This window comes from Monodelphis domestica, chromosome 2 (assembly GCF_027887165.1).
Source record: "Monodelphis domestica isolate mMonDom1 chromosome 2, mMonDom1.pri, whole genome shotgun sequence".
NCBI lineage: Eukaryota > Metazoa > Chordata > Mammalia > Didelphimorphia > Didelphidae > Monodelphis > Monodelphis domestica.
The window spans coordinates 206,519,599-206,545,450 of NC_077228.1; the positions used below are offsets into that span (position 1 = coordinate 206,519,599).

General features: G+C 43.6%; 2 protein-coding genes across 18 annotated transcripts in view; one reads left to right on the forward strand and one right to left on the reverse strand.

The window, feature by feature from the left end:
• The window catches only part of MAPT (microtubule associated protein tau), a 160,974-nt gene extending 154,796 nt beyond the window's left edge, over positions 1-6,178 (forward strand). For all 14 annotated transcript variants that reach the window (XM_007482512.3, XM_016430576.2, XM_016430578.2 and 11 more), the window contains one exon: positions 1,503-6,178. In XM_007482512.3, the coding sequence (XP_007482574.2) occupies positions 1,503-1,718 (216 nt within the window). In that variant the 3' untranslated portion in view covers positions 1,719-6,178. The remainder of the gene's footprint in view (positions 1-1,502) is intronic.
• Positions 6,179-9,275: 3,097 nt separating this feature from the next.
• The window catches only part of KANSL1 (KAT8 regulatory NSL complex subunit 1), a 210,101-nt gene continuing 193,524 nt past the window's right edge, over positions 9,276-25,852 (reverse strand). For 3 of the 4 annotated variants that reach the window (XM_007482517.3, XM_001368421.4, XM_056817011.1), the window contains 8 exons: positions 22,037-22,219; positions 20,378-20,563; positions 19,830-19,987; positions 14,315-14,436; positions 13,958-14,015; positions 13,549-13,661; positions 11,378-11,630; positions 9,276-11,031 (listed from right to left, as the gene is read on the reverse strand). In XM_007482517.3, coding sequence (XP_007482579.1) covers positions 10,804-11,031; positions 11,378-11,630; positions 13,549-13,661; positions 13,958-14,015; positions 14,315-14,436; positions 19,830-19,987; positions 20,378-20,563; positions 22,037-22,219 — 1,301 coding nt within the window. In that variant the 3' untranslated portion in view covers positions 9,276-10,803. The remainder of the gene's footprint in view (positions 11,032-11,377; positions 11,631-13,548; positions 13,662-13,957; positions 14,016-14,314; positions 14,437-19,829; positions 19,988-20,377; positions 20,564-22,036; positions 22,220-25,852) is intronic. The other variant, XM_003340299.4, reaches the window with a different exon arrangement.

Consider the following 25,852-nt stretch of genomic DNA (forward strand, 5'->3'; position numbering starts at 1 on the left):
GCCCCGGGTCCCCCCAGCCAGGAAGTGTATGAGGTCGGATTTGAGCCTCAACCCTATTTTTCATTGTATTTTCTTCCAATGTTTTCATCCAAGCCCACTTTAGCTTTGAAGCCTTCTAAGGATTAGGGTCTACATGGGCCCCGTGTGAAAGCTCCCAAAGCCTTTTCTAGAGTGTTTCTCTCCGCTTCTCCTGGTTTTTTTCCTGATCACCCTTGTTAGCTTGTGGACCACGAAATGAGGTTTTCTGTTACTTTGGGCCCAGGACTCAGCTACCTCTTCAACCTCTGGATTTGCCTCTCTGAAGAGAATCTTTAGCCATCTTCCTTACGTTTTCCATCTTCATTTATAGAGAAAATGCCAAGATTTTATCCTGATTCAGTTCCTCCAGCAGGATGCCAGCCTATTCCAGCGCCTCACTCTTAGAGTCTCCACCATGACATGAACTTGAGCATTCTCCCAGCCCTTGGAGGATCACTGCCTCATCACTACAGATGGAGGAAGGGGCTGCCTAGGACTGAGGGCCATTGAAAGTTTCCTTTGTTTCATGGGGTTTAAGTATTCGGCACCAAATAGCCGTACTACTGGCAAGGAGCCTCCCTATTCAGCTGGGCTGGTCTTTGGAAACTAAAGCCTTTCCATCCATCAAGTAGCGACACTGGGACCCATGCTGGGCCCGCAGTGTTTCCAGATCTTAGGGTTAATGCAAGATCCAAAGTGCTGTCGAAATGAGAGCTGTTATTAGCAATAAAACAGAATTAGAGAAATCCCTTCATTGTGCTCCCTATAGGCAGTTTAAAAAGAAAAAACTAAACAAACTTGGACTCTACTCGTTCAGAATTTGTAATAAATCAGCCGGTGCTGTCCTTTGCCAAAATTAGCCTGCTAAGTCAATTATGTGTTAGTCAGAGGGCAGGGGACATGTTTCACCCACTAAATGGGAAGGCATTCATTTTTCTAATATTTTTTAAATATTTGGTTAATTTGTTGCCATTGTCATTTCCAGTCAGACTCGTGATCCCATTTGGGGTTTTCTTGGCAAAGATATTTGGAGTGGTTTGTCATTTCCTTCTCCAGCTCTCTTTGATGGATGAGGAAACTGAGGCAAATTGAGTTAAATGACTTACCCAGACTCACACTGCTAGGAAGTAGCTGAGGCCAGATTTGAATATAGGTCTTATGACTCCACATGCAATGCCATGTGGCCTTATCATGGCCTCTCTTTTGGAATTTCCCATTTTATTTCTTTCCTTTTTTTCCATGCTTCTGGAACATGGCGGCTCACCCATCTCTCCTTAGTCCTCAAGTTTGAGAGGCCTCATGGCCCATTGTTGAAGAGAACCCTGAATTTGAAGTCAGAAGATGTGGTTTGAGTCCTGTTCTTGTATTTTTGACCCGGGTGATATTGGGTCAAGGTTACGTTTCCCCCCAATCCTGCCTCAGTCTTCCTTTGTCGATTCCTCCAGTTCCAAGTCCTCTGATTCCCTCCCCTCTTCTCCTTCTAGATCGAATCTCACAAGCTAACCTTCCGTGAGAACGCCAAAGCCAAGACTGACCATGGAGCAGAAATTGTCTACAAGTCGCCCACCATGTCTGGGGACACCTCTCCCCGGCACCTCAGCAACGTCTCTTCTACCGGAAGCATCAATATGGTGGACTCCCCTCAGCTCGCCACGTTGGCTGACGAAGTCTCTGCCTCCCTGGCCAAGCAGGGCTTGTGATCTTGCCCAGCAGTGTGGTAATCATGGAGAGAGGAGAGAGAGAGAAAGAGAGAGAAAAAGACAGAGAGAGAGAAAGAGAGAGAGAGAGAAAGGAAAAAAGAAAGAATAATTGTACAGCCCTTCTTCCTCTGTTCCTTTCCCAGCTGTTTCTCAAAGATTACCTAATTGGTTAATGATTTTACCTGCTGTTGGCCTCTTTGGCTTGAGCTCCAGGACCTCAAAATCTGATGGGAATAAAAGCAAATTTTGTCTTTACAAATTGAATTCTTGGGGCTGGCAGTCAGAATCAATTTAAAGAAAAATTCGAAAGGAAGTCACAGCCACGTCTTCAAGGCCAATTCGTTAAAATTATTACTCCCTCCCACACCCCACCCCCACCCTTAAGGTGGTGGGAAAAGGAATGCTATGAATGATGCTGCTGGTTGAGTTTTCAAGGAACTGGCCCAGTGCCCATGTTCCCACCCCCACCCCATCCTGGCAGCAGCTGTGGGTTTGAAACCTGCCTTACCCAGAGATTCACAGAGACCCCAGACCATATTATGTCAGAGAGATAGAGAGAGAGGGAGAGAGAGAGAGAGAGGGAGAGGGAGAGAAGAGAGAGAGGGAAGGAAGGAGTGGGGCACCCTGTGCCCACCCTGCTATTATTATCAGAGCTCATTGAAGACCAGAAATGACAAGTTGTGATAGCCACGATTGCCAAATCAGGGGCATGGGAGCTGGCGGGTCAGAGGGGATGTTTGCTGGGGTTTGGGTTGTTGTTGATGATGATGGTTGTTACCCTTGTTGCCGCCACCGCTGCCACGGTTTTGTTTTACAGCTTTGTGGGGACAAGGACCCTTTGCCACCCAGAGCTTGCAAATTGCTTAGGAATTGGTCTGGGCTTTCTGGAGCTTCCCAGAAGTTTCTGGGGTAGGAGGGACCTCGAATCTATTCTTATCTCTTGCAGGTATGGATGTTGCCCTCTGGAAAGCCCCCCGGGGGGCTTGGCTGGTTTTTATTTTTTTCCCTTTTCTCAATGGACTGGTAGACCTTAGGGAAGGCTCCTGAAGTCATTGTGAGAAGCCTCTTCTTTTCCCCTCCTAGAAGTTGGGCCGTTTCCCTGCCGCCTGGGTTCGGAAGATAGAATTGTAAGGGCTGGTTCGTCCTGAGCGATCCTTAGGGTTTCCCGTTCTACCTGTGACAAGCCTTAGAGGACCGTGGGCTGCCCTGGCTCCTTGTAGCACAAGGGGAGACGGCCTCGCACCTAACCGAGGCGCTCGGTCCCCCACCCTCTCCAATTGCCACCTTTCTTCATACTTAAAGGCCAGGGGCTTAGGACCCCCCGAGCTTCTCTGGCGGGGCCTGGGAACAGCGAGCCAGTCCCTGTGGCCTGGCGAGGCGCCGAACCCCACTGCCCTTGTTCCCGTGGCCCTGAAGGCCGTTTTTGTCCTTTCCGTGTGCGTGCTTTGGGAATTCTGCAGTCCCTGGTGGTTCCTAAGCTGTAGCCTCACAGTGTTGCCATCGTAAGCCACGCCCCCGTGTCTCCCTCTCAGCCACTCAGCGAGTTCCCGAGGGCCCCGCCCCCTAGCGAGAGAAGAGCAGAAGCGCCCTTCCCCTGCTCGCTGGCACCTGGCGGGCTGCCTTGGGCCGTCTCCGCGTCCCTCTCTTTCCCGAGTGAATCTTGACCTTCCCTGCAGCCCCGAAAAAGGCAGTTTCTACTTGTGGGCAGTCATCGCTCCTTGGTCATTGCTTCTCAATGGCCTTTTCCTTCCTGAAAAATTGCTGTATGGAACTGACGGTGGTCTCAGAACTACGGCAGGTATGGGGAGCTGGGGGCCCCGGCTCAGCTCCCAGGAACCCGCCGACCCGTCCCCTCCCCGGCCGGGGGTCCCCCAGCGCTAACTCAGCAGCGAGGCCCTGCCGCTCCCACCAGTCCCCGAAGCAGATCTCCTCTCCGCTATACTCTCTCCCTAGGCAAGGTGCCTCCCTTCTCCTCCACCCCCACCCCCTCTCTCTCGCGCTCTCCCCTCCACATTCGACTGGAAGATGCTTCTGTGTGTTTGAGCCGCGGAGCTTCTCCTTCCTTTATTTCCCCATCAACTTGTGGTGTATAGTTACATTTGTCTTGTATATGCTTGGAGTTCACCAGGGTGATGATTGTAAAAAGAAAAAACCCGCATGTATGTTAAGGGCTAACAGAGAGGTTTCCAGCCCTGGCCCTCCCCCACACCGAGCGGCGTCCACACGCGTTTGAACCAGCCTCGAGTGAGAACGAGCTCTGCGGGCCGTCTGCTCCGCTTTGGAAAGGTTTTGTGCCTCGAGAACATTCTGGAGTCCCGAGCCCGAGCAGAGGCCTCGGATTCCTGGGTAGCGGCTGCACACTGGGACAGAGGAAGAGGCGCAGCTCCGGACTCGGCCTCCTTCGTTCTAGGCCAGCAGCCTCAATGCCAGCCTAATGGATCCCGGAGGGCAGGGAGCAGGTGACGGACTCCGCCAGCCATCCCGCCCAGGGGCGGGTTGAAATGGGCATCCTTGAAGGGTCGCACTGGCCCCGCCCCCTCCATCCATCTGGAAAAATGACAGGGTTTGCATGCTTGGAAGAAGCAGCCGGGGAGGGCCCGTGGTGGGCACAAAGGATTAGGGCAGAACCGTATGGAAAGGGCGGAGATGGCAAGACGAGGAAGTGGTTACTTTAGGGAAACTCCCTTTAGCGGCCAGATGGCTCTCACAGGAGTCAGGAACATGGATTTTTCCTGGAAAATCTCGTTCTGAAGGGAAGATGGCTTTCTAGAGCCCTATGGGAATCGTCCAGCAGAGAGGCCTCCGAGTTTGCTCTTTGGGGCTCTGGTAACCTTTCCTTTGGGGACTCTCTGAAGCCACCAAGGCCTCAGCTCTGGTGGTAGCAGCTCCAGTGTGGGTATCGGAGAGTGGTAAGTTAGGGAAGGAACCCCAAAGATGCCCTGAATCACCCCTCACCTGAAGGAAGGGCACTCCACGTGCTGAGCTGTCAGAGCCTTTCCATAACCCCAGGGACGCCCTTCCTTGCTTTGGAACCGCGTCATCTCCAAACCCACGGGACCCACCTTTGGTTCCCAGTGGCAGAGCTGGAAGCAAATCAGCCAAATGGCTACAGCAAGGGCAGGTGACTTAAGAGAATCGGCCCAATGGCGAGTCAAGGCGGGATGAGGTGGGATGGAGTAGAAGGTTCTGAGATCCCTTCCTGGGCCGGTCTCGGTGCGTGGCTATGGAAGCGGCCGCAGCTCAAGGGCAAGACAAGTAGCAGATGGGCCTCTGGGCCCGCCCCAGAGAGGACAAAGCGATGAGGCTTATAGTTCCAGCGGCACTGGACTGCCGACAAATTCAGAAGCATTTCTTCCCTAACTTCCTGCCCATCTTGCTGGGACCATCAGGCCAGCGCCGCCCCAGGGACTAGCGGGGCATTGGACCCGGATGGCGCCGCCTTCTCGCCGGAAAGCCTCTCCGCACATCCACAGCGAGCGCTCATTTGGATTCAACTCTAGGTTTGCCTCTTGGGACCCACATCCCAAGGCCCTGTCAGGGAAAGCAGGGCTTCATCAGCTTCCTTTGTGTCCCCCACGTCTCACGCACGCGCACACGCACCCTGGATTCGTATCTCCGTTCACACAAGGTTCAACCTAGGAAGGTAGCGACGATCCCTACCACATCCACAGCGAAGCTCGGGGTGGATTCCATAGACCGGAAGCCCTCGTTGGAGTCTGTATTTCCCCTTGGTGTGGTAGGGCAGTGGCATAGTCAACAGGGGCCAGAGGGCGGGAAGCTTGGAGTCCAGGGAAGGGACCCCTTTCAGACCCCACCCCCCCAAGGCGGGAGGCTCCGCCCAGTGGCCTTTGCCTCTCTCAGCCACATCCAAGGCTCTTGGGGCGTCTCCCTAGCAGATCCCGTGGCGGAGGCCCATCCCATGAGCAGGCCAAGAACAGGGGGAGAATCCAAGCATAGGCCAAGCAGCTCAGGATGGTTTTCCTCTAATGACATCATTTGGGCCCACAATCTTTCCTGTCCAGTTTTCCCCACCCCGATGCCTCTCCTCGGGCTGGGGAAAGCCTGCGTCCCACTGAACTTCTGAGAAGACCCGTCTCCAGAAGGCAGGGCCTCCTCCTCGTGCAAGAGCTAGATTCATCTTTTCCACCCGCCGTGACTGCCGAAAAAGGAATCCTCGTCCTACAAGTCGCTCACTAGGGGGAGCTGGGAGCCGGCACGTGGCTTTTCTCCCCAGACGGGCACTGCCCTTTATCTCCGGCTTCTTCCTCCCGGGGAAGCACAGTTCCTGCATTGTAATCCACGGGGTTCTTGATTGCTGGGGGGTGGGGGGAGGGGGGTGTTGAACTCATCCTAGCTTAGCTTCCTGTCTGTGAATGTCCATAGTATTGTGTTTTAACAACCGGTTTACACCGTTGCTGTAAAAGTGAATTTGGAAATAAAAGTTATGACTATGATGAAAATAAGATACTTTCTTTGCGGAGGGGGGAAGGGAAGGAGGAGGGAGGGCTTTGGGCTTCAATCCCAGGCCTGCCACTTACCCGCACAGCAGCACCCTCGCCAGAGGCTCCCTTTGGGCTCTACCCTGGGTCACTTATGAGAGGTTTTGAAAGCCATTTTGAACCTTTAGTGGAGATTGTGTGTAGCCCTGCCATCAGCTAGAAAGGTCAGAGTCCGTCCAGCCCAGCAGCCAACGTAAGAGCTCAGCCGTTCAGGCATATTCCCGAGGCTCCTCACCAGAAGGAATCCGGTTCTGGACCTCAGCCGTCTTGGGCTCGGGCCAGGCGTGCCTTTAGTCAAACACCCAGAAGGCCCCTTGGGAAGTGGGGTGACCGGAGCCCTGCCCCGTCCAGCACGTTGTTTTAACTATGAACATCCCAGCGGGACTGATGAGCCGGAGATGGCCTAGAAAAGGCATCCACACTACCCACTGGCCCAAACCCAGGAGGGATGGCGAGGGAGGTCCTCAAAGTATGTCCTTGTACCTTTAAGGCCTCCCGCTTACATTTCCACAATACTGCGGAGTAAGAGTTGATGGAGACACAAGGGCTTTCCTTGGAATTAGCATGAACAAATTGAAACCAATGTGGGTTGGTGTGTATAAGCATATTTGTCCGTCTCTCTCTCACACACACAGAGGTAGGGATGACTTAAGTCCCTTCCTAGTTTATATGGCTGCAGGGACAAGTTCCTCTCTGCCAAATCTGTAGGATCTGGATGTGGTGAAGGGCTAAGGATTTCCAACACCGGGCCCAGAAAAATGTTTTCTTGCTTCCAGGCTGGGATTTAGGGGACATTCAGAATTGGATCCCCCCCACTCCCTTCAGACTTCAGTTTTCCTGAAGGGCCAATCCTCAGCTGTGTAGACAAATGCTACATGATTCACTTGGGCAATACCCGGCTCCTCTTCAAAGTCCACTATCCAGCTCTGCTAGGAGAGCACCTGGGCACGTGCTTTTGACCCACAATGAAGCCAGCCCAGAATCCATTCTCTCTAGATTTTATGAGAATAAACCAAGAACCTTAGAAGCCTGGACCACTCCCAGTAGAACTTGAGCCATAAGCAAAGGAAAAGGGAGAAGAAAAGTCTGGAAGAATAAAGGTAGAACCAAAACTTCACTTTTCTTTGTAAGCTGAGAATTCAGGAAAAAGATGATTGACAATTAGAATAGCTAGCATTTCACATAGCACCGTTAAGGTCTGCAAAGTGCTTTTAATGTTAACTCATTTGTTCGTGAGCTACAAAATTGGGGTGAGGGCTATCTAAAAGGGAGGGGTGCTGGCATGAATGAATAATCTTCAGTGAACTCAAATCACACTGGCAAAGAGGATGTGAAGATTCCTAGTCTAGGATAAAGTCCACCCAACAACATAGAGGGGTTTTTTTGTGTGCTGGCAAGGGGGCCAATAGTGCACATTGGCTATGCTGGCACACCCTGGAGGCAGAAGTGGGAGCTCTCCAATGTGTAGGGCAAAATAAGAATATGGAGAACTGCCTAGAAAATGCTAACGCCTACATCCAGCACCTCTGTGGGCAAGACAAGCATCAAAAGGACAATATAGGTATTGACTTGGGTGCCTTCTGAGGGAACAAAGTGATGAGGGGGGCCATTCACTGCACACACTATCTGGGTCTACTCAAACCTTAGGTATAAGGAAACCTAGGGAAAGGAGCTCAGAGCTCGAGACTGGGCTGTGAAGGAAGGGAAGAAGGCTTTCAGTGTCATTTAGAGAATTTCATTTGATAGGAGGTGGGAGCACGCTACCCAAGAGATGAAGAATTTGCTCTCAGAAGAGAGCAAAATTTCTCTCTAGAAAGGCTTGGACCTGTTTATAGGATGGTTCATACTTAGTCTTGAGGTGGGACTTGTACCAATTCTAGGTAAAGCAAAGCCAGAAGTTGAATGTGGGCTCTCTGACTCCCAAGTTCAGCCCACTACAAACTATTTTCAGTTCCTGGGAAGAGAACAGATTTTTAAGAAAATCAATTAAAGCTGCTTGGAGGGTGGGCATTTGAGTGGACACAGGAGTGGAGACAGAGGCCTCAGAAGAAACTGTCATCTATCATGAAATTTGCCCTGTGTCTGAAAGTGCCAGCTCTTATCTTCTTCTCTATTGGGAGACAAAAGGTGGTATGCTACATGATGAAATTCCCTCCAGAACCACAAATACTTGAAATAAAAGAATCAAACACATAATGGAATCATTCCTAGGGTAGTTCTCTGAGCTAGGCCATCACTAGGATGGATGCTGACCAGTCAGCAACCAGTAGTAGGGGTAACAGCCCAACCAATGTTCCTAAGAAAGAAAGGAGGGAGGGGGAGGGAGAGGGAGAAGGAGAGGAACGAAGGGGTGGCCAGAGTTGAGCTGAACCTGAGGGACCTTTCCATTCCAGAACAGTGATAAATTTAGTTCATATTGTGGCTTATGAGGTCCTATACAGTCTCTCTTTTTACAACAGCCTTCCCGGTGAGGCAATATCACCACTATCATTTTGTTGATAAAGGAATAGTTTTATTGGAGTTAACTAAGGGACCTGGATCCAACCAGTGTTCTTTTCACTGCACCACCTTCCTCATTTAGTACATGAACAAGTTCATAGAATTACACTCTCCTCGGATCTCACAATGGTCCAGGTTCTTCCCAAGCAGTAGCAATTAGTCCCTCTGCGCAGAAAAATACAGAATTTGAGGCCCTTTTGCCCACCAGGGCTAGAAACTGTTCATCTTAGTAAGGGTGACCTAATAGAACCTTTCTTTTTGGCTTCCTCTGCTCAACATTTTTCCCAGGGCACTTTTTTTTTTGGGGGGGGGGGGGGGGAGAAATCCTAGACTTTTGGGGCATCCACAAACAGGGAGGAAATGTGTTCCTGGGAAACTTGGCTGTCTGTATTTGCTGATACCAGTTTGTTATAGAGACCAATGACCTCTGTGGTCCGTTCCAACTATGAAATTCTATGCAGTCTACCCTTCACTTGACCACAGTTGGCTCCTGGAATTGGTTGCTCAGCTGAGGAACCCAGTAAATTGTGTTTGCCAAGAAAGGACCCAGCAAATAACATCCTGTAACTTTTTTTTTTAATTTTTTTTCCCTTTTTTTTCCGTTTTTTTTTTGGGAAGCACAGTTCTGTGCTCTGTGAACAGAATCAAGACATTAACAAAGATCAGCTTCTCTGAAGAAAAGCATTTCTCTAGAACAAAGACAGCTACGGATTTTGCTGCCATTACACAGCTCAAAGCAAGAAAAGAAAATATTTACAAAATACAAGGTGGGGGCTTTTTTTTTGCATTTTTTTGGTTTTTTTTTTTACAATGCTAAAAGGGTTATTCAGAATTTTCAACCTTATAAATAGAAGAAGCACTTATGCATAGGGATATGGTGCATTATTGTTTTTTAAAGAAACAATGACAAACCCTTTAACTAGCAAACAGAAAAAAGTCACTAATGTTGAAAATTGTGAAAAAACCCCAACCATTAAGCAGTTCATCTACTATTTTTATACGATTACAAAATGGCCAAAAAAAAGTTATGTCCTTTGTTTTTTTCCTCTTTTTGGTGATGTAATTATACATGAGACAGGCACAAGAAAGATGATGGGGTGGATGGAGGAAGGGAGAGAGACTAGGACATTCCACAGGCAAGGGCCTAAGGGAGAGGGGATATGAGAAAAGGGGCCTAGTTGAAACAGATTAAGGATAACTTAGACATGAAGGAAACATGTTTAAGTGATCATCTGAGAAGAAAGTTAGAATGGCTAAATTGATGCTTTATATTTCAAACCCTCCTAGTTGGCTGGCTGGGGAATGATAACGTAGACTGAACCGACCTAAACCCTGCCTATAAAACAAGACAAGTGAGAAATGTGTACTCAGTGGGTGTGTTCAATGTGTGTTTTGTGTGTCTGGGGGAGGTGAGGGGAGAAAATGAATATGTGTGACGGAAACTGACCAGTTGGGTTGTTATAGTTAAAGAGTCAAAATAAAGGTAACTTAATGCAGAGCAGCCACATAAAAGAAGGGAAGCTCAGCCTGCTTGCTGAAGGCTACACATATATTATTGCAGACTGCCTCAAGCAAGCCTCTCAATAGGCCTGATGAGAGCCAGTGCTGAACATAAAGACTTGAATGCTTGGGCCCCCATCAGCACGCTCATACCAGGGTTCCAGGTGACAGGCAGGGAAACACCTGATGTAAATTTCTTTTGTCACCTGGGAAGAACATGTTTTATATCAAAGGAAAAATAAATCCAAAAGTTCAGTGAATCAGTGGGACTATAGAGCATGCTAGAACCAGGCAGGGTGGGAGTTAGGGATGGGTGGGGTCTTACCAGGAACTTTTTATTTGCCAACTGGAGGAATAGTCCATTTGGGTGTGCCACAAGACAATATGGAAACCAAAAACAGAAAAAAAGGGGGTGGGGTGGGTAAGGAGGGAGGGAAGAAGAGACCAAAACAGTTTCTAAACTCCTTAAATTCACTAAAAACTGTGAAAATTTTCGGCATATGATGTTTGAATATCAAACACAGATTTCTGAAGCTTTAATGCCAAGTCAGTGAGTTCATTCAGTTGGACTCTCAAACTCCACTTGCTCATCTGTGGGTTGGGCGCTGCACTGTGGCCGATGCTGGCAGATGCCTGCTTTTGAAACTGGCCAGAGGAGGGGAGGTGGGTGCACTGTCCAGCTCCCGGCCTCCCTTGCCACCTGGAGTACGCCGAGTACAACGGGCGGCGCGTTCCTGTGCATCCAGCAGGTCTTCGCACTCCGCCTGGGGGCTGTGTGCCAGGGGGAAGCTGCGTCGCTCCCAGGGTTGGACAGTCTACAGGATACAGACAGGGGGAATGAAGGCAAGGTTGTGGTTACCCATGTTACCACCCCCTTCCCAGTGCTCTGGCCCACAAGCCTGTTTATTATTCATGTAGCATCACCAATGCCAGGGAAGGAGAGTGAAGGGGTTACCTGGGAAGCTGGATCAGCTACAGTACAGAAAATGCATGCTCTGGCCAATAACTTTTTTGACAGCTGAGTCAAATTTGCCCAAGGGTTTAAGAGGAGAGGGGGGTGGGGAAAGATAAGAGGCTATGCAGTCATCAAAAGAGCCCACTCCTCTAATTGTCCCACCTCTTCCATACCCCTGGCACACAAAGAGGAATGAAATCACTTACCTGTTCATCTACTCCCAATTCTGGGGTAGAACAACGGGTGTCCTCAATGGAAAGGTGTCGTAGGTTCTCTCGGGCTATAGGAGTGAGGGAGGCAGAAAGCAGGTCTGGGCTGATGGGACTGCGAGGGGATTGATTGTGGGAAAACTCTGAAACTGAGTGGCTACTGCTGATGTCAGGAGAAGCAGGCTGTGGGGTAGAAGAGTTGGCATTGCCCAGTTGTGGGGTTGTCCGGCCATCTGATGACCTATAGGACCTGCACACCAAGAATCCAAACCAGAGAGTCAGAGGGCGTTTTTGAGACAGCATCCCACTATAGCATGATGTAATGCAAACAGGATAGGACAGCCTCTCTACCCATTTCTAGGATATCTTATAATTGCCCAACTCTCCCCACAAGGGTCCCTAGTCTAAGAAGATGGACTAGCCTCAGAGCTCTCCTTTTTTGAGATAATACTAAAATACAGTTGCTGACATAAAAGGAAAGAAGCATTCTGTTCATTCCTAAAACAAGGAGAAGCGTATGGGTATGACTGAAGAATGTCCACTAAGGTCATACACACATATGCAAAAAGAAGCCTAAGTCATCCATGGCCAAGGAACAAAAACTGGAGCCCTATATGGTTGAGATCTTTTCCTAGCTTGTGTCTTGAGGACTCTTGACACTACAATACTACAGTATTGTACAGTAGAAAAAGTACGTAACAGATGACTTCTGAACCAAGCCTTCAAAGTAGAACAGAATACAAGGATCCATCCTCTATCTAATGTAGCTTTGGAAAAGTAGTGTGGTATAGAATGGCACTGGGATTTGGAAACTGGGTTTGAATTCTGCTCATGACATCTGCTGTGTGACTGTACATAACATCTCAGACTCAGTTTCATTATCTATTAATGGACATGAATATCACATGTAGAATTTACTTCATAAGGCTGCTGTGAGGATTGTATGAAGATGTGCAACTTAGCCCAAAAGTACATTTTGAAGAGCGGTCCAGTTTTGCCAAAAATTCAAGCAGATTTGCTACAGATAGTAAATATCAAAACTATGGAGAGAATATAGGTGTAGTTGATAGTTTTACTGAATCAAATCACCCCACGCCACTTAAAGTAGGGATAAGAGGCCCCATCAATCTCCATTACAGACACTTATTAGTGTGAATGCTGAGCAACCTTAGAATGGTAATGATGCTGCAGAGAAACAAGTCTGTGGACAGGTCAAGGAGGCCTGATTAAGTTTTGGGGTCATCTGTAAACTATCAGGCTCTTGGGCCATTCCAGAAGTTAAATAAAACAGCCAGTAAAACTAAGAATGCTTAGTTTTAGAAATCCCTGAGGATTTTCTAGGACATCACTGTATTTCTCTCATGAGTGCATAATTCTTTATGGTATCACACCAGATTAGAGTGTGAGCATCCTGAAGGCAGGGGGCTAGTTTTGTCTTTCTCTCTACCTGGCATGGAGCAAAAGCTTAATAAATGACTGCACTGGTAAGGATCTTATCAACAGCAACTATTGACATTATTGTTATTATACACTTAACCACAGGGTTCCTTCTCTCCAAACTTCTGCCACACCACCTTTCAAATAGGTATAGCACCCTGATACCAAGTATTATGTTAAACAAAACAGGAGGGACCTTTCAAATCTGGATTCAGACATTTCCTAGATATGTGAGACCCTGGACAAGTCTCTTAACCCCTATTCCCTAACCCTTGCTCTTCTGCCCTGGAGTTCTTACTAAGACAAAAGAACAAGGGGGGTAGGGTGGGGGGAGAAGAGATATTAAGACCAATATGTGGCTCTACTATGCAAATTCCTGCAAACTCTGGAGAGGATTTCCTACTCTTTATTAATGGCACACAGTCCCAATAGAATATAGTGCTTACATCTTTTATTTCACAAGCACTTTATCCACAACAATCCCAAGAAGTAAGAAATTCAAGTATTATGTCTTTTTCAGATGAGGAAATAGAAGCAGAGGGTTAATTCAAGATCCTCTGAAGTCAAGACTAATGTACCTTGAACTGTTATATGCTGCCTCCCCAAATCAAATACCAATTTACCATATGTCCCACAGGGACCTTTATAAAGAGGGTACCTTTCTCCATAGAAAAGTCTTGCTAACTATCTTCCATTCCCATATTGAAATTCACTTGTATAAGTAGTCCTACCTGCTACCTCGCCGCTGGGGTGGCACACTTGTGGTCCACAACCACCGTGCTCGCTCCATCTCCTCACACTTGGCATGTAGGGCTGCAAAAGCTGCATCAGAGAGGTCCTCAATCTGTAAGGGAGCAGGGTCATTGGCAGGTGTTTCTTCCCCCCAGAGACAGAGTAGTATGGAAGAAATTTAGATTTGCCTATAACAAACTAGCCTGAGAGAAAGAGATACATGAAGGCAGAAGGGCACGTGTGTGCGTGCATGTGTATGTGTGTTAGCTGGGGGAAGAGAAGGCACAAAGAAAAAGAACAATGTTAGGAATGGGAAGAGGAAGAGTATGGAACACCAAGATTCAGTTTTAATCCAAAATCATTTTGGACACTAAGGGCTCAATGATGACAGTGCCTGTGCCTTCTTACCTCCTCATTCTCCTCATCAGGATTCCCCTTCAGAGATTGAAGATCCACCTCCCTCCAGCTGCAAAATACCAGGGGAAAAAGAAATAGATAAGCTATCTTTCAGATTATAGAGCGGAAGCTAGTTAAAGAGACCAAGCATGGGAACATGACCCACATATAAACATAAGTAAACACACTGCCCTCTACTGGTATATGAAAAATCACTGCAGCACTAGAGCATTGCCAGTAGGAAAGCCAAGAAAGCCATGTGTCTATGTATACACAAGTTACTGAAAAGTACTAAGATACTCTCTCCTAGCTTAAGAGTCAGAGTCCCAAGTCGGCTTGATGAGGACCATAAAAGGGAGCAGGGAATACCTGGGCGTAAGGATCTCCTTGTACTGTAGTTTCTCTACACGTGTTGTTGCAGCAACAGACATCGGGATCACAATGTTGTTAATATCAAATGAACTTTCTCCCCGTCTCCTCCTTACAGGTTGCTGTAAGACAATGGAAAGCAAGTTTAACGTGGAGGCACAGTTACTGCAAATTTCAAGTCATTAGGCCAATGACTTAAAACATGTTATCACTAATTATCACAAGAAGGGGCTGAGCTTGGTTGTCTATCTCAGAGAAGCCCTACATGCCAGGTAGGCTAAAGGAGTGCTGACTCTCATACATATGTCCAAACCCAGATATTGACTCCTCCATTTTCTAGGTAACTTGTTATTTAAAATCCAGCAAAGATTAGGCAGTCAGTTCATAAAAGCAGGTCAATCATTGGTGGCAATGCATGAACATCTTTTGTATTTACAATTCACTCTTTTTCTCTTTTCCATCCCTGCCCCTGCCCCCAAATTCTAAGTACCAATGATGGCACCCCAAGCTCACAAGACTGACAAATATATTATGGTCTTCTAGAGGAATGGAATGTAGATGAACAGATCATCAGCTAGCAAGTGATACAGAAGTCATTCTCCCTGGGGATTCAGGACACGCCAGTTAATAAACTCAGTCACTTTGCCATTCACTGTTCTCCCACCCTTTTGATGGTTACCATTTGTGAGGCTTGGAGCTCTATGTCTCAGATTACGTCTAGCAGAGGTTAGTGACAGGACCAAAGGAAGGGACAGTGCAACAAAGAGTCTAGATATAGCCCTTCTCTAAGATTCCTTTTTAAAGGAAGTTAAGAAGATTCAACATCCAACAAATAAAGTCTTCCAGAGTCCAACAAAATAAGGAGAATGTGCACCAGTTGGAAAGCCCAAGGAGTAAAAGGGAAGAAGCCTAATGCTTCTCCTTTCATGGGAAGAGAATGTCCAACTGGGCTTGTTGCCCAGATGCCCCCAGGAAAGCAGGTGGCAAATACTCTGGTCCTGGAGTAGCCTGGAAAATGAAGAGTAAGCTGTCAGAGGCCAAAGGGAAATAGTGAGATGACAAACGTGCTGCCATGGTGACTGTACAATTGCAATCAAACCCAAAACACTAGGGGAGCAGTATCCTGAACACAGGATAAAGACACTATGAGGGAAGTAATTGTTCCTATACTGTACCTTGCATAATAATTTTGTTTTTTTAAGTACTATTAAATAATAAGTTATTAAAATATTAAGTAGCTTAAGAAATCCTAAAAGACAATAAATAGATCAGGATCTCAATGACTAAAATTTCTGAGCTCTGTTGCTTTGTGTCCATAATCCATTAAACTGCCTTTACCCGACTCCTTCTTTAATTCTTAAAGGAGAATTTTTAACATAGCCCACTTTATAGAACCACTATAACTGGTTAGTAGAAATATTCATAAAGTATTTTGTATATCATTCCAATAAGACTTTTGGCTGTGGATCAGTGAAGCAATTGTTTTCCAATTCCCTCAAGAGGTGATTTATTTGCCATATTCTAGTTTTCATGATGCATGTGCATGTACCCAAAAAAATCTAACCAACTTTAAAAAAATTTTCCCCTTTATTATTATTAAGCATTTGACTTATATAAACAAATATGAACTTTTCTCCATGTTCAAGGGACAGAAAAGAGAATTTTCACTTTGTATGGCTTGGTTTTTTTAAAGGCATATTTAAAATTTAACAACAGATATTTCCATTACTATTCTGCCTCTGTGTCCCTTTCCAAAATTTCTTCTGCTTTCTTTTGTGAATTCTAACGTTTCTTTTTTTAAACCTTTACCTTCTGTCTCAAAAACAATGTGAAGTATCAGTTCCATGGCAGAAGAGTAGTAAGAACAAGTAACTGGGGTAAGTAATTTGCCATGGGACAAACAGCTAATAAGTGTTTGAGGCCAGATTTAAATACAGGATCTTCCATCTCCAGGCTTGGCTCTCTATCCATTGAGCCATCTAGCTGCCCCTCTTTTGTGAATTCTTAACATTAGTAGGACACTAAGCAGTATCAACTGACTTGGTGCAAATTTTTGTACATAAGGCAAAGAGAAATACGAACACTTTTATTAAAAAAGTATTTTTTTTTTTACAATTGGTACATCTGATGCTTTTAATGACTGTAAAACAGTCCTTTGGAGTCATGATTGGTCATTGCATTTATTACAATTTTAAAGTTTTTCATAGTTATTTTCCATTATACTGTTATGGTATTGTTCTTCTGGTTCAACCCCAGTTTCTATAAGTCTCCCCAAAGTTTCTCTAAATCCATCCTTCATTTCTTATATCACACTAATATTCCAATATACTCATACACCAAAATTTGCTACTATGGATACTTTTTAGCACACCTGAGTTCTTTTCTATCTTTAATCTCTCTTTGAGCTATATATATAGGCCTAGTAATGGGTCTACTGATGGCAACTTTTTGGACCTAATTCCAAAGTGCTTTCCAGAAAAGCTCAATCAATTTAGTTTGACCAAGAGAACATGAATGTGATATGTGCCTCCAACATCTGTCAATTTCCTTATATATGTATGTATGCATGTGTGTGTGTGTGTGTGTGTGTGTGTGTGTGTGTGTGTGTGTGTGTGTGTGTGTGTGTGTATTCTATTTGACGGGTATAAGCTGCAATTTCATTTTTGTTTTGTTTTTTAACTTCTCTGTTCCCATTAGTTCAGAGTTAAGGTGTAAATCTCTGGCCACCTCCAAAAAACTGCCCTAATCAGATTTCAAACTACCTGCGAAATGTTTAAAAATAAACAAAATTATAATATAGATAATATAAATTTGTGGTTTTCTAAGCCAATATGCAGCCAATAGGGAATCATTTTCTTTTTGAGTTTTGACACAACAGATTTTGTAAAGTATCTTTTTATCAGCTGCTGATGCCTAATTAGATTTTACCATTCAGTTAAAAAGGATGTTGCAACAGAGGTGGAAATTGCTACCAAGCTACTCTTGATGCCAGAGCTCTAAAAGTGAAAAGAAGTGAAGGTAAAGGGCCTTAGTAAAACAGCTGGATCCAATGTCTCATACTAAATTTGATTTCCTGAGGAACACTTTTAAGTACCTTGGTATACTCTATTTCTTCCACATGTGCATGTTCAAGAGTTTTCTGTCAAAATGAAGAATTAAAGGAATGCATGCCTAAACAACAGAACACTTTACCCCCATTGAACTGGTGAAGATAGTGTAAGATGGAAACAATATTCGAGGGGCTATGAGAAAACAGATACGCTAAAAATTAATGCTTGTGGAACCTGAAATCTGTTGAACTATTCTGGAAAAGAATTAGCAATTTTATAGTACTCCAAGAAGGTTACTGATAGGAGGAAGAAAAAAAAAATCACCCATATATTATTTATTATTTGTATTAGCAAACTTTAAAAAACAACTACTACTACTGTATGTATAGGGGCAACTAGGTAGCTCAGTGGACTGACAGACCTGAAGTAAGAAGGACCTGTATTCAAAAATCTAGTCTCAAGACACTTCCTAGCTGTGTGATCCTGGGCAAGTCACTTAACCCCAATAGCCTAGTCCTTTCCACTCTTCTGCCTTGGAACTAATACTTAGTATTGATTCTAAGAAAGAAGGTAAAAGTTAAAAGAAATATGGAAATACATAATGATAACTGAGTGAAGAATATCCATCTTCCACCATCCATGTGGCTAACAATCACATTAAGACAATATTAAAAGTGTAATAAATTCAGACCAGATACAATTAACAAGATTAATACTAACTTAACAAAGCCACTTCTAAAAGTATAAAGTAGCCTGTACTATCAAGAACAATTTTTCAATTATTTCTGGGCCACATACTTGGGGGCAAGGGGAATGGGATGGAATTCATGGATGAATCCGTTGAAGTTTGTCAAAAACTAAATTTGCAAAAGAGAATAAAAACAAAATCAACGACATTTTGAATATCTTTTAACTTGGGGTTCTAAAAAGCACCCTTTTGGAGAAAACAATATGGGATAGTTCCAGACACAGGTTAAAAGAATTGGTAACTTTGTTCCTTAGAAAGAATCAACATGTTAACCTTCCCAAAGGGCAAAAATAAGTAGGAAAAATACTTAGAATAAGGTCTATCACTTCTATAGCCAAGTATAAGAGTTCTAGCAGATTTATTTCTTGGTCCAATCTCTGTGAGTAACTGTACAGTGACTAATGAAGCCTTGGGTCAAGGCAAGTACCAACTAGATAAGACTAAAAGTATAAGGGTAATCTCACAGATACCTCATCAAAGATTTGGTAGCACATAGAATCTCACCTCTGTGGAATAAAGTTGAGCACTGACCAATTAGAAATGGTCTAAGTAGATCTGAAAAGTCAAATGTACCAGAACAGTTTCCAGATACCAGAATGCGATGTTTGCAGCTATATGTAGTTGTCAAAACTCTAATAGTGCTTTAGTCACAGACCAGAGGTATGAGTCAGTGCTTAGATGCCACCTAAGTCCCCTGGAATCAGATTCCAAATCCAGGATTCCTTCCACTGCACTTAATACCCTGTTTCTCTAATCTCAAGATAGAAAAGTGGGCTATAAGTTCCCTTACTTTATTGGGATAAAAAGCCAAGGAAAATCCTGCTGTTATCTCACCTCACTTGCGACCATCCAACTTATCTCATAACTATCATCAGCATTCAAAAAACAATTCAGAGTATCATAGATTTTGAGCTGGAAGGGATTTCAGTGTTTAAGTCTAACTCCCTCATTTGAGTTCCTTTATTTTGAAGATTAGAAAAAAAGGTTTAAAGAGTTTAAGCAACTGAGGCAGAATTTGAATTCAAATCTTTCTGATGCTAAATCCAACACTCCCCTATATATGCCCATCAAAATTAGATAGTAGAGTTTTATGGACAGGGATGGTAACTTTCACTCTATGTGTAACTCCCAGGTAAAGAAGCTCCCCTTTACCAGGGCAGACTGGCACTTTCTCTCCCTCCAACACACCAGAGTCACATTCAACACAGATCAGGTATGACTTAAATCTGACTTTGAGGTTTCTCCACTATTCCCTACACCATGCTACTGCCCATTCAAATAACAAAACATTTACAAAGCACTTTAAACCTAATAAGTCTGTGAGATTGATAAAATAGTATTTTCCCTATTTTGTGGATTATAAAACTGAGGCTCAGAAATAACCTTGTCCTTGGTCAAACAACTAGTGTCAGAGCTATTATCAACAGTCTAATAAGGAAGTCAACAATTAGTGTGCTGACCTACTCTTTTAAAACCTGGAAAACTGTCAAATCTTGGCTGAGCTTCTAAAAAGTAAAATATAGCTAAAAGAATAGATCCTACTAGCAGTATATGAGAAGCAGCACCTATCTTCATGAATATAAAAAAAAGGCACATTATTGTGACTTCTTTTGTCTGTGCTCTTCAGGTCTAGTGGAATGAATTAACCACTGTCTCTATTACTGAAGCCGCAATAATCTGCAAAAGATGCCTGGTCACATCCAAACCAAATACTTACAGACGTAGTAACTGTGCCCTGTGAACTTGAGCTGGTGGGTACAGAGCCATCCGATGAGGTGGAAGAGGAAAGCTGTCGTACCAAAGGGCTGGGTGATGGGTGGTGGGTGACAGCTGTCAAGTAGCTTGAATTGCCTACATCTGTGTGATGTTTCAGCACTGCAGTGGTTAACAGAAAGAGAAACAAAAATGGTTACATTCCCTTAAGCAGTTGCACTTTTGGATCAAACTGGAAATGCCACTGAAACACATCTGATGTGAAAAAGTCTTCTAAGCCTAGAGAAGTAAAGAAGCAAAAGCAAACTGGGTTGGTGGGAGGTGGGTGGTTGGAAGGAGGTTGCTATAGCAGTGGAAGTACCCTGCATTTTAGAAGCAGTAGGCTTCCCACCACTTTGCTGCCTCCCTAGAACCTGAAGGGCAAAGATAATTGGGGGGGGGGGGGGGGGGGGAGAAGAAGGGGGGAGTTTGAGAGAAGCCCAGGTGGCCTCAGAAAGCCCTGAGCAGACACAGGTGCCGGTACAGGTGCCAGGCCTGGCCCTGGCTGCCTACCTTCACTTCTCTCAGATGAATGGTCTCGCAATCGCATTTTGCTCTGGTTTGGGTCATGCACGGGTGGAGGATTGAGCAAGCGCTCTGCTTTGGGCGCTGTAACTCTCTCTGCCATGGACACAGCCATTACATCATCTAAGTGCTGCCTGTGGGTCTTGTCAGGCCGAGTTTGGTGATGGGAGAGTTCTGAAGATGGGAACAGAAAAAGAGCTATGGAATGTTTTCTTTCCTTTCTCTTTCTGGTTAAGGAAGGGCACCTGAAGATGCTGAACTCTCAAGTCAACTCAATGCTAACTCCAAACACCTAGACAAGCAAACTAGGGAGGGATGATGCCCTGTGATATATAGCTGATGGCAAGTGAACAGAGGATCTAATGTCACTGCTAGGCTAGTACCATCAATCAATCTCTCCAGTCTCCCACTTGACTTCTAGACACATTATGAAAAGGGTTGTGCCTTTATTCAATTTGATAAACATTAATTAAGCACCTATGTTCACATAAAGATAGCTTGGTATAGTGGAGAGAGAGCACCAGTTTTGAAGTCAGGAAGACTTTAGTAGAATTCCTATCTTCAGCACATCCTTGCTGTATGAGCTGGCAAGTTACTTAGCCACTTAATATCTCAGACAACTCTTAAGACTGTAAGATGCAGAATAGTAACTCATCTGAATTAGTAGAGGAAGCTTTCTTATCAAGAAAAATAATTTTGTATTCAGTTGGAAGTTAGGGGGAATACATGGGAAGGCTTTAAGGAAGAGGTGGCACCTTAATTAGGCCCTGGAAGAATAGATGAAATTCAAAAGGACAAGGGTGGAATAGAAAAAAACCCATTCCAAGAATGGGGAGACAGTATAAGCAATAGTTTGGATACTTGAGAGGAGATGAAGAGGATAGGAAAAGTCTAGCTGTACAAAGTATATGACAAAAGGGAGTCATGCAAGATAAGCCTGGAGCCAGATTTTGGAGACGTTTGAATGCCAGGATAAAGAATTTATACTTTATTTGGTAGGTAATGGGGAATCAGTCAGAATTTTTGAAGGTATAATTTGAAGGCAAATTAAGATTAAAGGAATATCAGTGTGAAGGAAAAGGGAGAAATTGGAAGCAGATAAATTAGGAAGCAATAAACTAGCCAAGATGAGCTGAGGTTTTCATTACAATTGCTGGAGGAGTGGAAGGAACAGATGTTAAATGAGACTTCCAGAGGCAGAACTAACAGGATTTGGCAACCGGCTGGATGTGGGGGTTAAAGGAGAGACAAAAGCAAAGACAATTTGGGGTTTTCAGCATGGGTTAACAGAAATCTGATTGTCCCATCAACAGTAATGAATTTTAAGAAAACTGGTAAATCAACTAATAACTTCTGGATGCTCTAAAAGCAATCTGAGTTATCTTCCATAGCTCTCTTCCCAAAATCCAAGAGAATCCTGAATAGTGAAAGCTTATTTCCCCAAAATTCAGCAGTTAGAAAATGTGAATTTCTCATTGAGTTCTGAGTAACCCACAGTCAACTAATATTCCCAACAAGCCATGTTGGCATATTTATTAAAGTGTAAATTATTTGAGAATTCCAAAGAACAGACAAATGGAAAACATCCAAACAAACATACCACACACATTATCACACCTGCCAACCCTCTTCTTTCCCCAAACTTACTGGCTGCTGCTAGAAAGGAGTTGACCAACTTGTGCCTATCTTTACGAACAGGGTCAGGAAGGCTGCCCGGCATGGGTGCTCTGTGCTTGAGTGAAAGCTTTTTGGGAGGTTTGACTTTTTCAAAGGGCTTGTTCTGCCACTGAGATTTCAGGATACTCTGGAAGTGCAGGCTTGTGGGAACATCTACAGGAGACACAAAACAACATTGTAGGTCAGTTAAGAAATCTGTATCCCCAACACCTCACACTCTACACCAAGATAAATGCAGAATGGGTGAATGACTTGAACATAAAGAAGGAAATTAGTAAAGTAAATTAGGTGAACACAGAAAAGTATACATGTCAGACCTTTGGGAAGGGAAAGACTTTAAAACCAAGCAAGACATAGAAAGAGTCACAAAAAGTAAAAGAAATAATTTTGATTATATCAAATTAAAAAGATTTTGTTCCAACAAAACCAATGTAACCAAAATTAGAAGGGAAGCAACAAATTGGGAAACAATCTTCACTACAAAAACCTCTGACAAAACATTACTCAAATTTACAAAGAGCTAAACCAATTGTACAAAAAAATCAAGCCATTCTCCAATTGAAAAACGGGCAAGGGACATGAATAGGCAATTTTCAGTTAAAGAAATTAAAAACTATTAATAAGCACATGAAAAAGTGTTCTAAATCTCTTATAATCAGAGAAATGCAAATCAAAACAACTCTGAGGTATCACCTCACACCTAGCAGATTGGCTAACATGACAGTGAAGGAAAATAATGAATGTTGGAGGGGATGTGGCAAAATGGTGACATTAATTCATTGCTGGTGGAGTTGTGAATTGATCCAGCCATTCTGGAGGGCAATTTGGAACTATGCCCAAAGGGCACTAAAAGACTGTCTGCCCTTTGATCCAGCCATAGCACTGCTGGGTTTGTACCCCAAAGAGACAATAAGTAAAAAGACTTGTACAAGAATATTCATAGCTGCGCTCTTTGTGGTGGCAAAAAACTGGAAAATGAGGGGATGCCCCTCAATTGGGGGATGGCTGAGCAAATTGTGGTATATGTTGGTGATGGAATACTATTGTGCTAAAAGGAATAATAAAGTAGAGGAATTCCATGGAGACTGGAACGACCTCCAGGAAGTGATGCAGAGTGCGAGGAGCAGAGCCAGGAGAACATTGTACACAGAGACTGATACACTGTGGTACAATCCAATGTAATGGACTTCTCCATTAGTCTCAATGCAATGTCCTGAACAACCTGCAGGGATCAAGGAGAAAAAAAAAACTACCCACAAACAGAGGACAAATGGTGGGATTAAAAACACCAAGGAAGGACAACACCTTGACTATAGGGGTGATGGGGATATGATCGAGGAGAGACTCTGAATGAACACCCTACTACAGAAACCAATAGCATGGAAATGGGCTCGGGTTGAGGACGCATGTGACATCCAGAGGAATCACGCATCGTGTGTGTGTGTGTGTGTGTGTGTGTGTGTGTGTGTGTGTGTGTGTAAAAAAGGTGATCTTTGTTTCTAATGAATAACATTTGAAAATGACCAAATAAAATAATGTTAAAAAAAATCTGTATCCCTATCATCTTGGCATATATCTCCTTATATTAAATGAGTTTTCTCTGTAAAGCCGCTTTCCCAAAAAGTTAATGGATAAGGACCTCATCTTACTCTCTCGCTTTCTCCACTAGTCTAACAAGAATAGCATGTTGTTTGTTTGTTTTTTTAAGTTTATTTCATTTCTACTGAAACCATTGTGCTGCCACTCACAAGCAGGTTATTCAATAAGTAACGGTTTTATAAAGGGTTTGAGCTTTCCCCCTTCATTATTTCAATCTACCAGGACCTTGAACCTCTTAATCTGGCCCTCAACTAGTAATTATTTCCTTAGGAAAACTCTTCCTCTTGTTACAAAATAGTGATTGTTAATAGGACTAACATATCCTGACCAGTAAATGTGGGAAAAGTTAAGATGCTGGCAATAAGAGGGCTCTTTATTTAACCTCTTGATTCTTAGCAACACTTAGAATAATCTTTGTGGCAGGTCCGAAATTCCATCAATGAGAATCTGAATATTATCAAGTTTCTCTCAAAGGATTTCAAGTCTCCATTCTCTGACCAACCTAGACTACTGATCCTTTATGGCATTTCAATAAACATTTTTTTAAAATGTGAGCATTTTGGTAATTGTATATTTTGACCAAAAATGCTAACAGTTTGGTGACCAAAGAAAGATGCTTTCCAAAAGACCCTGTGTTTCAGTGGGAATTTCAGATTATGACTTTTTTCTGTCCTATCTAGTATTGCACTCACAGCTTTTAAACTAGAAAAAACAATTGCAAAATACTAAAACTAACCATAGGAAAAGTTGTTTACTTTGTGATCAGTTTTTAAACACAATGTCCAGGGAAATTTCAGTCTTCAAAAACAAAGTTTTATTACACACAATCTGTCTTCCTTCCTTACTTGATAAACTTACCTGCCACAATATTTTTTAAAAAAAAAATCAAAACTAGATTAAAACAGTGACTAATAGGTAAAAGGCAATACTGTGTTACATTGATACCTTATACATAACTTTAGTTGGAATTCGTCATATCAATAATATAAGAAAAGGTCCTATGATACTACACACTTGGGAGACTGTGAAGAAGTACCCCAAAAAGCATCTGACTTGCATCTGCCCTGGTATAGAAACAATCAATGGACCAAACAAGTCACTTTCCTTTCATTCACTATATTAGGCAATGCTGGGTCTTCCAAAACTCAATATTTTACTAAAACATGGATCCTGCTTGTCAGAGGGCTATGACACAGGCAAACGATGAATCATTATTCTGCCACTAGCTTACATTTAACTCAAAATGTTGGATTTTAAAAGACATTTTCCTGATAAGGTCCTGAGAAGTAGGTTATATGCAAGAACTACTAGTTTACTGGAAAAGGGAGCTCTCAGGAAGAAAGTTTCTCCTCCAGCTCATCTCTGTAACTCCAAGTTTGACAGAATTTCTGGGAAACACTGACATATAAGGGTCTTGACCAGTCATAGAGTCAATATGTTAGAGACTTAAACCTGGTTTTTCCTAACTTCAAACGCAGATTTCTATCAACTCTACCACAACGTGTCTGTGATCTGACTATATTATCTTATTACAGATATAGACATTTGCCTGGAATTACATAGTTATTATTAAGTTTTAAAATTGGGAATATAATACATGTATTCTGATGCTTACCTAACCCCAACATTAATAAAATATGGTAAATGTATTAGTTCATAGAACGCTTTGCATCACTGTCATGAAGAGCTAAATAGTAGAATAGTACTATTTCAGTTGACTTTCAAAACTAGTCTCCAAAAAAAAAAAAAAATAGACCTAATTAAAAATTGTCAAACAAATTTCATGCTCTGGCTGAAAGAAGGCAGTTCAAAAATACCCTGATATATTAAGAACATGTCTTGTTAAAAAATGTAAACATAACTCAAGTTCTAAACAAGGTTAGATATAGGTGTTGAGAGAAAGAAACCTAAAATGAATGAAGACAAAGACCTCAGGGAAAAGTCATGTAAGAGACTTTTTAAAAAGTCTCTGCTCAAGTAGTATTATTTAAATGTAGGCTTCTAAAGGTTTTTGGTCAGTTAGGAAATATAAGCATAAAACTACTAAAATTACTTAAAATAATTCCCTTGAAATGCTTCCCTCATGGCACTCTATCATTCATTTTCTCCTACCATTGTTACTTTTGGTAGATTGATCTCAGGACCCTATCCCCACCCCGCTTCTGTAGCCTTTCTTTGACCAGCAGG